Raw genomic sequence first — 13,595 nt, forward strand, 5'->3', positions numbered from 1 at the left:
CGGGCGACAGACGGCGAGGCGCGAGCGCGGCCCGGCCCGGGCAGCCGCGGCGCCGTGAGTCGGGGCAGGGAAGGAGGCGGGGGCCGGGCCGCCACGTGGCGCCGCTCGAGGCTGCGCGGCTCGGACCCGGGCGCAGGCGGGAGGTGCGGGCTGCGTCTCCTCGCGGCCGCGCTCCCCCAGCTCGGGGCCCGCGTCCGGGGTACGCGGCAGGGGCGCGGGGCGGGCGCCTCACAGCCCGGGGGTCTCCTGCGGCCCGGGCCTCGCCGCCGCCCCCGCGGGAAGCCGGAGGTGTCTTCTTGCTGAGGGAAATGACACCCGAAATTAGAACCGGGGAAGCCCTCAGCCTTCCCCGTCCTTCAGCCAGCTCATGTGTCTTAGGTCGGATGCGCTCTAACGTTAAAAAGAGAGATTATCTTACAACTCTGCTCGCTTTAGGATGACGGGTTACATTTTAACTTGCAAGGTATTTCACAGGCGATTAAAATGAGGTTACCCAAGGCAGCTAAATCTAGGCTGTTATCCCTAACCCGTTGCCACTGCTGAGGGGACGAGTCTCTAAAGACCTGGGTGCATTTCCTAATTCTTCACCAAGTGCTGTTCTCTTCTAGGTCCTTGACGAAGACTCGTCGATGGGTGGGGCTCTAGTTCAGTCCCTTCGTACCACTATTTAACAAGCGACATTTTCAAGCTATGTGAAGATCCATTTTAAGATTTATTCCTCTGTGATGGAGAAGTATGAGAAAATTAGGAAAATTGGAGAAGGATCCTATGGACATGTTTTCAAATGTAGAAACAGGGACACGGGTCAGATTGTGGCCATCAAGAGGTTTCTGGAGTCAGAAGATGACCCTGTCATAAAGAAAATCGCCCGTCGGGAAATCCGCATGCTCAAGGTAATTAACTCACCTTTTCTTTAAAGTGAATTTTCAGGGATTAAAAAAGTAAAGTGAGCGGTGTTAACTTAAATGAACACCTTGGGACACAGTTACATCTCCTTCCTTCATGGACTTTTGACTTCAGTGACGCAAATGGGATGTCTGTGTGCAAGTCACTGTGTAATGATCCAGGAAGCAGAAACATAAATGCAGGGTAAGGTGGTATTCACTTTTAGAGATGCTGTGGGATATTTTATTTTTCTTCCCAACAGCTTCTCTCCCGTACCACCTGTAGAGCTAGATTTTCAAGAGCCATCACACTTTGATAGTGCAGGAACTTAGAACAACTCAGTTTTGCTGGCGTTGTTGATTTTTAAACTTCTCCACTTTTTTTCTATTGACATTCTCAGCCCATTAAGATACTTAATCATTCACCTGCTAGGAAGCTGACAGGTTTTCACTACACCTCATATGTATCTACTGAGCATCATAATGTCCTGTCTCTAAAAGGTTTCTTCTTGAAGTGAAATGATCACATTTTAAGTGTTTTCTAGGTACCATGATATGGGGGCGGGGGGAGTTGCTTATCACAAGCTGAAAGTGGTTTTTTCCTCACATGGAAAGACTCCTTTTCTGAACTTCCATGAAGATGAAATCCAAATCGCAATGTAGAATGAAACATGCAATGAATACAACAGGTGCTAACTTTGCTTCAGTTACAGCCTCTGTGTGCTGACCTATATAACACACTATGTGACAAGGGAAGAGCAACTTAGTGAGAGAGAAATGAAATTTCCAGGGGATTTACTCTTATCCTTGCTTCTCCATTTTCTCCAGGCCTCCCTAAAAATCTTTTCCCCTTGATTAAGTGTGTGGGGTCACTTCTAGATAAGGAACCTGAATGGGAAGTAGCAGGCTTTGGATAAATTAAAATGGGTGGATATTGGGAAAACATCTCTATTTGGGCTTGGAGTGTTCTTTATTAGGAGGATGTTATCTATTGTGAGAAGACACTTCCACAGCCTCCCAGGTGAAGTGCTGGGGAGGGTGAGACTAGCAGTGTCTGACCACCCCACTGCCCTAGCCCTCTTCTATACACAGGGAGTTTTCACCGTTTCTCTTGGGCTGATAGGCAGTTTCACTTTCTCAGGCTTTCCCTGGGGAGAAGGTGGTAATTGCATTTCATAGTGTTCATTTACTCCAAAGAAAATCTATTTATTTCTAGCAGGGATGCTCTTTTTCTGATTCTGAAGGTCACCTGTGACTGCCCCTCTAAAACCTCTCACCACACTTTATCAATACTATGTTTGCAGGTATAGCTCCCTGAATTGAGTTTCTCCAGGATGGGGACCTTGCCTCTGTATCTCTGTAGCCCCAAAGCATACTAGTTAGCATTAGACTTCCAAAAAATGTTATTGTTGGATTGAAAAAAAAAAAAGTTAACAAAATAAGCCCTTTGGAAAGGTGGGTGTTGCCAATAAATTCTGAAGTCAGATGTGTTCTCTTAATTGAATATTGATGTACTTTCAAGGTTAGGGTTGTGTGCACAGGAGCCTGATTTCAAAGCACACAGCACCTTACTCTCCAAATCAAGTGCACAGATGTCAATACCCTAGATCTATATGAGATGGTGGGACTTGATTATTGGTAGAGTCTGTCCTTTCAAGCCCCAACTTTTCAGAATTTTATGATATTTCTAACACATAATAAGTACTTAGTAAATATTAGTTGAATAAGTGAATTGAGGGTCTATGAAATGAAGTCATATTTTCTCCATTTATTTATTTGGTTAATACTTACAGAGCCCCATTGTACCTAAAACAATGTTTACACAAAATTGTACCTTGTCTTTCAGAAGCTCAACTCTTGGAAGAGAGGTAAGCGAATTTCCCCTCAGCTCTCAGTCCTGATATACTGGCTTCCTAATCGGCAGGGCCAGTGTCATTTACCTGTGTACCCATGCTTGGCAAGGACTCTCTAAGTGCTTGCTGAATGATGAAAATAAAGGGTTTGGAAGCATGTTTGAGCCAGACATTGAAATGTTTAGGGAGGCCTGGAATGAGAGATAAGGTATTCAGGGCAGACGGTCTATCCTGGGAAAAGGTGCATAAGTAGAAAGCACAGTATATTGAGAGAACACGTGTCATAACCCCAAAGTCTTGGCCAAGATGCTTGGTGGCTGCTAACAGGCCAGGCAGAGAAGGAGGAAGGCAGCCAGAATCCTGTATTCACGGGGTGGGAGGGGGAGTGAAGAGTTTCCTAGAATACAGGTCTAGGGATGGTTAGCACATGGCTGCACCACGGTTCTGGGTGGCCTATGGGGTTTGGAGCCTGACTCCAGGGGTCATGTTGTAGTCCCTGAGAACAGGAAACCAGTGAGGTCTAGGCAAGGTTTCTATGAGCTGGAATTTAAGGTTTCTATGAGCTGGAATTCAGTGCCTATGGGGTGGAGGAATTCTAAACTGTGAGAGCAGCACAGTTAGGTGGGTCCAGGAAAAGGATGTAGCTCAGTGGCTTAGTGAGTTTCTAGGGTTTTCCTTGGCACACCACTCACAGAGCTGGGGCTTTATGAGAACAAACTCGGGAACTAGGAGGACTGAGGCTGAAGGTGTCTCAATGATCTTAGCCAAGGCAGGTCAGGACTGGGAGAGGCTGACCCCCACACCACCCCCATTACAGCAAGGAGGGAAAGAAAGGTAGGTTGAGGCCAGATGTGAGAGGCCTTGTATGCCAAGCTAAGGAGCTGGACTTTCTTCTGTAAAGAAGGGAAGCTAGCTAAGATTTTTTTTTTATTAGAAATCTGTAATTTGCAGACTTTTGGATTTCATGGACAAATATAATTTCAAAAAAATGTTTTTCTTTTTACAAATTGGGATAAAGTTGTCAGCATTTTAAAAAACCAACTAACTACCAACTACTATCACTTCCTAAAAGAAAGGACATTTTAATGTTAAAATAAAAAACTGGGAAAGACACAGTTTTAGGAAAAAATCACTGTCCTTCCAGAGAGAGCCATTGACAACTATAACTAACATCTAGTTTTATCTACATATATTTATTTGGTGTGTGTGAGTGCATGGGTGTAATTGTGTGTGTGTGTGTGTGTGTGTGTGTGTGTATCATTGTCTTTATTTTTCTCATTTCACTACCCATTAATGAAAATAGTGACATCATTTGTTTTGTGCATCCTAAATCTCATGACAGTAAACACTATGTCTGGGGACAAAAAGATTTCCCAGACAATCAAGTGATGTCCTATTATAGAATCTATATCTGGCACAATGAAATATGAGTATTATAATATCAGTTCCCTACAAGGGAATAGTTCCGTGGGTTTTATATTATAGTAGAATTTGGCCTGTATCTAACCTCAGAGAATTCCTCGTATGTTTTTTAAACTGTTTACTTAACAATTTAAAGCAACGCCCAATAGTTGCCATCAAACTCTTTTAAAAACTATAGTTGTTTCCTCTTAAGCAGATATGATCTGGGAGTGAATTGTCCAGAAATCAGTCGGGCAATTTTCAAGGTGGCACATCTACAGTGCTTCATATACTTGGTGTGAAAGCATATATGAAGATGTAGCTGTCCATTGGTAAATGCTTTTGAGGAAGATGATAATTATCATCAAAAAAACTATTTTGCTAAGATTTTTAGAAAAGATTTTTTTCTGAAACACTTTTCAAAATACCATTATTTCATGCCATTTGAAAACAAAAGTGACCCTTTTTTATGAGACAAATTCAGAATTTGTGCTAATAAACTGCTTCCTAAACTGACAGGATTCACTGTTCACCAACAGGTCCCACTACAGTCAATCTTTAGTGTTTTAATTTTGAATCATAAATTTCAAATTATATAATTAAGCTTTTTAAAAAATAAACAATTGCTCCAGTTAAAATTAGTCAATGCATACTCTAAGGACAAATTAAATACCATTCTAGTCACTAATAAAATTTTATAGCAAAACCTTAGCTCAGAGCAACTATCTTACCCTTTTGCAAACCAATTTCCATTGGGAAAAAAAGAAAAGAATTCAATATTTTCAGTCAGCGTTTTTGATGAAACACTTGTGCATAAGATAGTTGACATGTGTTCATTTGGCAGGTGTTTACAGAACTGTGTGTACCAGGCGCTGTTACTGGCTCCTGCCCTCATGAACTTGCATCTTACTAAAGAGATACTGGCAGTAAAAAATATAATTATATGTCAAGTGGTGAAAAATAAAGCAGGATGAGGTGATAAAGGAGATGGGGGGGGGCTTGCTTTTTTATATAGGGTGGTTCTGATGAGTGGCATTTGAAAAGAGACCAGAAAGAAACATGGGATGACTGAGGCAGCTATCTAAGACAAGAGCATTCCAGACAGAGGGCACAATGAGTACAAAGGCCCCATGGCAGAATCAACTGATCTGGTCCTGGCATGTTCTGCTGTGTTCCAGGAGGAACAAAGAGGTCAGTGTGTTTGGAGCAGACAGAGTCAGCGAGGGTGAGGATCACAGAAGAGGGAATTAGACAGCTAAGTGGGGCAGGCATGAGGGCCTCGTGGGCCATGGTAGGGTCTGTGGATTTTACTCTGAATGAGATAGGAGCCATTAGAGGATTTTGAGCAGATGGGAATCTTGGTGTAACTTACGTTCTAGAAGGATTCCTCTAGCTGCTGGTTGTTCTAGCTTCATAGTTAGGAGACTGTTAGAATAATCCAGGTGTGAGGTGATGGGCTTTGGCTCAGAGTGGTAGCAGTGAAGGTGGTGAGAGGTAGTCAGATCCTCTATTTATTCTGCGAGGAGAGCACAGAAGAGTCTGATGATCGGATGAGGAATCAAGAATGACTTCAAGGTTTTTGACCTGAATAACAGGAAGACTGAAGAGATTATTCACTGTGATAGAGAACCCAGGTGCAGATTTAGGGAAAAGAAAATCAAGAGTTCTGTTTTGGACGGGTTAAGTTTGAGATGTGAATCCAAGGAGACTTGTAATCCAAGGAGACACAAGTCTGACATTCAAGGAAAGTCCAGGGTGGAGATAGAAAGTTTGGAGACATAAGCATATCAATGTATTTGAAGCCATGAGCCATAATACTGGGTGAGATCACCATGGGGGATGGAAGGACAGATACTGAGGAAAGAACCCTGGTGCACCCCAGCATTTGGGGGTCAGAAAGATGAGGAGGAACTAGCAAGGGAGGCAAGAAGGGGCAACTGCAAGGTAGGAAAATCCTGAGAACAATGTTCTTAAAAGTTAAGTGAAGAAATGGTTCAAGAATGAGGGGATAGTCAGTGGTGTCGAAGATCTCCATTAGTACAGATTTAGGATTAGCCATTGGCTTTGAAAATATGAGGGTCAGTTGAGATCTTGACAAGAGATGCTTAGGTGGCATGGTAAGAATGAAAGCTTCATTAGCGAGGGTTCAAGAGAGATGAGAGGAGCAAAGTGGAGACAGTGAGACAGACAACAGTTTTGAGGAGATTTGTTATAAAAGTAAGGCAGGGGTAGGCGTGGTGGTGCATGCTTATAATCCCAGCACTTTGGGAGGCTGAGGTAGGAGGATTGCTTGGAGCCAGGAGTTCAAGACCAGCCTGGGCAATAGTGAGACCCCTGGCTCTACAGAAAATAAAAAGAAAAAAGAAAACTTCGCCAGGCATGGTGGCACACATCTATAGTCCCAGATACTCGGGGGCCTGAGGCAGGAGGATCGTTGAGATTGCAGTGAGCTATGATGATGCCACTGTACTCTAGCCTGGGTGACACAGTGAGACCCTGTCTAAAAAAAAAAAAAAAAGTAAGGCAAGAAATGGGGCAGTAGGTGCTCAGAGAAATGTGGTATGAAGAGAGGGTTTTTTGTTTTTTGTGGTAGTTGTTGTATTTAATATGGAAGAAATAAGTATATTTGTATGCTAATGGTGTTAATCCAGCAGAGAGAAAACTTGATATTATAGGAGGGAGAGAATGGCTGGAGCCATAACCCTGAGTTACAGACCTGAGCCATGACCAAGCATATATATAATAGCATAATAAAAAACCAATTCATGGACCATCTGGGAGATTAGGTGACCTCTTATTTTATTTGGAATGTTGCTAGGTTCTTTACATACACTATCTTTAATCTTTATGTAACAGGACCCATAGCTGGCTCCAAGCTGTGGGTGTAGAACTTCTTCCACCAGGATATGTGACATCTTCTGATTTGCATATGACACGTGAACCCTACAGGAAAGAATTCAACCCTTTTCCATAACTCAGGTTTAAACATATTAAAGATATATTGGATGAGAGGTAGGGTGGTCATAACAGAAGCCAGATAACAGAGAAGGTCAAGGTCTCTGGAAGAAAGTCACCTTCAATCAAGAAGTCAGGCATGACAGGCTGGAGTATCACAGGCCATGTGGTGGGAAGTGGATAGATTTCCGCATAAAGCAAATGGATGTACTTGAACCCAACCCAGCATCCTAGGAAATGTCTATGTATCCAGTAAGGAAAGGGCTGTGTAGTTCAAAACAAATACAAGCCAACCAACCCAGAGTAATTGCATTACTAAGGTCTCAAGCCTCTATGCTGCTGAACCTTTTCACTGTGCAGTAGCACTGTTGGAAGAGAAAGGAAAGAATTTCAGCCACCAGCAACAGAAAGAGTAGATGCCACCAGAGGACAATGCCACTCTGGGATGCCTCGGCAGACCTTCCACCTGTGGAAGATGGTATGGGCGCATTAGAATAGATCAGCCCAGCTCCAGTCAAGGGCTAAAAGCAACAGCTAGGACATTGTCTGTGACAACTCTTCCTCTAGAAGACAAGAAAAACAAGAGAGACTAGGAGAAGGAATCATATACTACCATTTGGCAGGTAGGGTCTGTTGACCCAGTAGATCTGGGTAGACTGTCAAGTATCATTACCTAGGATGCACAGACTACACTAATAACAGCTTAGAATGTGGATGTTGTTACTCCATTTTACAAATGGATTCAGGGTGGTTAATGATTTGCCAAGGCCTCCTGGTCAGTAAGCTGGAATGCAGACACAGTTCTCTCTGTCCCCAAGTCCAGGCCCTGCTGCTTGCCCACATCAGAACCATCACAGTACACCAAACACCATACTCTGAAGTCTCCCAACGACTGGTCCTCAGAATTTATTCTGCCCTTTCTTCAGTAGGGCCTTAGCTGTGAGACTTGTGGCTTCCGTGAAAGTCTAAATGCAGATTCTCGCTGGAATAGCAGTTCTTTCTGCCTCTCATTCCATAACCATATAGATTATTTAAGAAGGCAAAAAGTTACAGTTTGCCACCAACAAAGATGAGAATAAGCATGGGAAGATACTGTGGTACTGCTCAGCCAAAAAAAAAAAAAAAGAAGAAGACGAAAAAGAGAAAAAGCATGGGAGGAAATGTCCATCTGAAACTTTATTATTACAATATAGTACAGACATTCTTAATGAAAACAATATCACTCCTAAGAGGATAGAAATTGGTTCTTGTGTTGGAGGGCAAAGAGGTCTAACTTTTTTATTGTACAAAGCACAGATATATATATAGATACACACAGAGAACATATACAGTATACTTGTGGTGTTAAAATTTCATCATTAAGTCATTAGGAAAAAATGTGCAAAAAGACTCTTCAGGGGGACGAAATGCAAAAAGGTACAAGGGGTGTGGGCAAGTGAGACTGTAGAGTGTGTGCTGTGTGCCAGAAATATGCTCTCCTTTGACTTTAGTTGGTCACGAAGAGTAAGAACCTGTAGAATATCCAGAGCACCCCTCCTCCCTGCTGCCTGCATGGGTTCGGGAGCCGCAGGTGGGGATTCCAGTTTCTGATCCTGCTCAAAGCTGTCGGGTGACCTTGGGCAAGCTCTACTGCCTCCTGGAAGCTCGCCCACCTTATCTCCATGATTTATGTCCCTGTTTGGCACTGCTTCGCTGACTTTTTGCTGAGGAGAGCAGAGCTCTTGGGCTAAACATCTAACAGCGGTGGAGCAGCCTCAGAGGTGCAAGGGCAGGAGAGTGGAGGGTGAGAAGGGGCAGCAGCTCAGGAGAGAGGAAAGCACAGTGGGAAGGAGGCGAGGGCGGAATTTAAACACAGCGCCAGGACCAAAGAGGCGCTGGAGGCCGTGCTTCACACAGCCTCCCCTAAGGGGCTCAGGGCCTTTGAACAGCAGACCAGAAATCCTGCTGGGCCATTTGCTATCCTGGTGATGGGCACATGCAGTAGGAAATAGGACTGTCAGGTCCCCTGTTATCCAAAGCATTCATTAAGTGCTTAACTGAATGTGCTCTGTGCCAGGCCCACATTCCACTAAATGCTAACACAGCACCATGTAAACACTCCCTAGCATTAGAATCTAATTAGAGCTTTCTTAATTTTTAAAGCCTTCTATTCCCCATATATTCATTGAAGGAATGTTTCCCAACTCAGTAAAAACCTCAGTGGGACATCCTGTGACATCTTTCAGAATTTAGTCCTGCCATTGCTAGTAAGGGCCATTTCTGGGTCCCTTCTCTTCAAATTGTTTAATTGGCTTATTGAGGTGCACTAGTAACATATGTCTATAAATTGTTTTTGCCATGTTCAGCATTCTCTGTTACGGATTATAAGAGATTAGAAACTGAACTCGTGTGTCTGTGGGGATCACACTGTTGACATACACGAATGAAGTGGGCTGAGGCAGAACGAGATGGAGAGGTGGAGGCTGGAGCCTCAGTCTCATCGCACGTGGAGGCCACTTCTCAGATCCATGGACAGCAAGCCCAGGGGGCTAGGTTTTCAGGATCTTTTTTTAAAAAGCCAGAAATCAGAATTCTGTGTAAAATCTCCTGGTGTTTTCCCTACAACTTTTTTTTTTTTTTTTTTTTTTTTGAAACAGAGTCTCGCTTTGTTGCCTGGGCCAGAGTGAGTGCCGTGGCGTCAGCCTAGCTCACAGCAACCTCAGACTCCTGGGCTTAAGCGATCCTACTGCCTCAGCCTCCCGAGTAGCTGGGACTACAGGTATGTGCCACCATGCCCAGCTAATTTTTTCTATATATTTTTAGCTGTCCAGATCATTTCTTTCTATTTTTTAGTAGAGATGGGGTCTTGCTCTTGCTCAGGCTGGTCTCCAACGCCTGACCTCGAGCGATCCACCTGCCTCGGCCTCCCAGAGTGCTAGGATTACAGGCGTGAGCCACCGCGCCCAGCCTCCTACAACTTTTTATTTTGAAAAAAATTCAAATTATATAGACTTGGAAAGAATAATACAATGAATACCTGCATACTCCTAACTTGATCCATTCATCAGCTGTTAGAATTTTTCTGTACTTCTTTTGTATCTCTGTCTCTCCCTTATGCACATGCACACACTTTTTGGCTGAGCCATCTCCCTAAATATTTAGCATGAATCTCCTGGAACAAAGGCATTCTTCTATGTAACCATATAATCACATTATGATTTCCACACTCAAGAAATTTATCAACTCAATACTGTTATCTAATATATGGCCTATGCTCCAATTTCTCATATTGTCCCAATAATATGATAAAATAATAATATAAGAATATATAGTTATCATAGGAACTATATATTAAATATAACCATATATATAAAGCCAATGATATAATAATATATATAGTCACTTCTTTAAATCCAAGACCTAAACAGTGACTGTGCATTGCATGTAGTTGCCATGACTCTTTAGTTTCCTTTAATCTGAAAGTTTTCTACCTTCTTTATTCTTGTTTTGGTCTTTCATGATATTGGCATTTTTGAAACATCCAGGCCAATTGTTTTGCAGAATGTGCCTCCATTTAGACTGTCTGGCTGTTTCCAAATGATTTGATACAGGTTAGATGTTTTCAGTAAGAACACTACATGAGTAAGGCTGTGTCCATCATATTAGTTTCCATCAGGAAGTACTTGATGTTATTTTGTCCTGTAATTGGGGCTGTCAGTTATTTTTTGTTTGTTTGTTTTTTGTTTTTTTTGAGACAGAGTCTCGCTCTGTTGCCCAGGCTAGAGTGCCGTGGTGTCAGCCTAGCTCATAGCAACCTCAAACTCCTGGGCTCAAGTGATCCTTCTTCCTCAGCCTCCCGAGTAGCTGGGACTACAGGCAAGTGCCACCATGCCCGGCTAATTTTTTTTTTCTATATATATTTTTAGCTGTCCAGATCATTTCTTTCTATTTTTAGTAGAGATGGGGTCTTGCCCTTGCTCAGGCTGGTCTTGAACTCCTGACCTCGAGCGATTCTCCCACCTTGGCCTGCCAGAGTGTTAGGATTATAGGCGTGAGCCACCGCGCCCGGCCGGTGCTGTCAGTTTTAATCTTTTGGTTGAGATGAGTCTGCCAAATTTCACAGTTGTATGAAACATTTTGCCCTTTATAATTAATAAGTTATTTGTGGGGTGACATTTTGAAACTGTGTTACTACCTTGTTCCCCAACAACTTTCACCGGATGGTTTTGTTGTCTTTTTTAGAAACAGGGTCTTGTTATGTGGCTCAGGCTGGTGGCCTTAAACTCTTGGTCTCAACTGATCCTCCCACCTCAGCCTCCCGAGTAGCTGAAACTACAGGTGTGCACCTTACCCACTGGTTTTAATGTCCATGGACAATACTTGCACCTTCATTTTTCTGTAAAAAAGATTTTTCCTTTATCCCCCAACCACCTACACACACTTTTTAGTATCACTGTGGGTTCATGTTTTTTTTTAAAAAGTCAACATGTTACACACCATCACTGTCATTATTCTTTTTGATTTTGAAGTTGTCGTGCATTTGGCCATTTGGGCTCCTTTGATACAGCTCTTGTGTCCTAACAGATGTCCATCATCTTGAGAACACTTACTTAATGTGTGGCACAACAAAATGTCCCAGGCTCATCCTGCACCAGCCCTGGAATTAGCCATTTCTCTAGGGACCTTTTAGTGAGAATGAAATCTCTTGACTTTACAATGTCGACAAGTAATTTTAAAAAATTTTAAACACTCTCCAGACCAAATAAAACACATCTGCAGATAATGTTTGGCCTACCGGCTGCCAGTTTTGGGCCTTTGGATCAGACAGCTTTCATTATATGCAGATGTTCTCATTACAGACCAACAGAGATCTGGCCCATTGATGTTCATTACTAACATAAAGATAGATGTTGGGAGTTTATGTAAACTGGTCGTCAATAGCGTGGAAGACAAAACAAAGCATTCCCTTGCCTGCAGTGATAGAAACCAAACAAAGTCTCCCTATTTGTTCAACAAGTGGAGACCTGTTTAATTTTATTTTTTACAAGACAATATACTAACTGCAAATAGTAACAAGCTGTTTTGTTTGTTTATGAGAAGATTTTTTGGCTTAGCTCATGATATGTTTATCTAGAAAGATTGTATTCCTACTGTGTAGTGAACTCCTAAGTGATAAAGCTGCCACACAAATACTTTCAGAATAAAAGAAGCAGAAATCAACATGCTGGCTGGTTACCTTCTTAAAGACACCCAGCTTGTAAGGAGAGGAAGCACATACTAACATCTGCCAGTGTCCTAATGCTCCTGCACACATCCTGCTACACACCTTAGACTCTAGAAAATAAAATATCACAGAGCAGGAAGAGGCAGAATAAGGGATTTTATAATTCACATTGATAAAAATATAATTATGCCATTCGTTTTTTTGCCACTTAATTTATTTTTATTTCCAACCAGTAAAATTTCTGGGTGACAGCCTATATTACATGTAGTTATTATAAAACATTCAAACCACACTAGAAGGTAGTAATTTTCTTTTTTTTTTTGAGACAGAGTCTGGCTCTGTTGCCCAGGCTAGAGTGCCGTGGCGTCAGCCTAGCTCACAGCAACCTCAAACTCCTGGGCTCAAGCGATCCTCCTGCCTCAGCCTCCTGAGTAGCTGGGACTACAGGCATGCGCCACCATGCCCGGCTAATTTTTTTTTTCTATATATATTTTTGGCTGTCCAGATGATTTCTTTCTATTTTTAGTAGAGACGGGGTCTCGCTCTTGCTCAGGCTGGTCTCGAACTCCTGAGCTCAAACAATCCACCCACTTCGGCCTCCCAGAGTGCTAGGATTACAGGCATGAGCCACTGCGCCCGGCCCGAAGGTAGTAATTTTTATATGGAATAAATGGAAAATTTTTTATGGGCCAGGCTTATTTCTTGCACTTTAAATTTTTCAAATGTCTCAATTCACTCTTTTATTTGGCAGGATTGATGGTTTAGGCCACAAATTTCTTTTCAACAAGCATATTGGCTTGCTAATTATTAACTTTCTTTATGGCTTATTAACTTTAAAAGCCCTCTAGTAAAAATACTGTTGGGTAAAATTGCCTAGTTGAAAATCTTTGAACTCAATCTACCTTTCTGTTGTAATAATGAAAGGTAAGAGTTTCTAAACAATTGATGCTATCAACTACCCATAAAAACCAAACAAATAATTTGCTTTGTCAATATCAGTATGTTAGTGCATTAATTTTTGGCTGTGTCAGTGTTATTTTTCATTTTGGTCACAATTGTACTATTCCTTCTTTCATAGTACTTTTTGCATAATTTTATTAGTCAATAAAACAGATCAGGCATCCACTGTCTGCATCACTGGCCTGTACTGGCTCTTGAGAGGAATCCAGATGAAATCTTAGCCCAGGTCTCTGGCCAGAGGACCAGCCTGGCATATTCTGTTCCCTCCAGGTGGTCTCCAGCAAATGTAAAACAAACTTCAGGACCCCAACCTCTCCACCCAGTGATTCCTGCTTTTTC

The 13,595-nt window shown here is 42.5% G+C and overlaps 1 protein-coding gene across 2 annotated transcripts in view; it reads left to right on the forward strand.

The window, feature by feature from the left end:
- The first annotated feature begins 471 nt into the window (after positions 1 to 471).
- Positions 472 to 13,595, forward strand: part of CDKL1 (cyclin dependent kinase like 1) — a 57,920-nt gene continuing 44,796 nt past the window's right edge. For both annotated transcript variants that reach the window (XM_045567571.1, XM_045567562.1), the window contains exon 1: positions 472 to 893. In XM_045567571.1, coding sequence (XP_045423527.1) covers positions 726 to 893 — 168 coding nt within the window. In that variant the 5' untranslated portion in view covers positions 472 to 725. The remainder of the gene's footprint in view (positions 894 to 13,595) is intronic.

This window comes from Lemur catta, chromosome 1, assembly GCF_020740605.2.
Source record: "Lemur catta isolate mLemCat1 chromosome 1, mLemCat1.pri, whole genome shotgun sequence".
Classification (NCBI taxonomy): Eukaryota; Metazoa; Chordata; class Mammalia; order Primates; family Lemuridae; genus Lemur; species Lemur catta.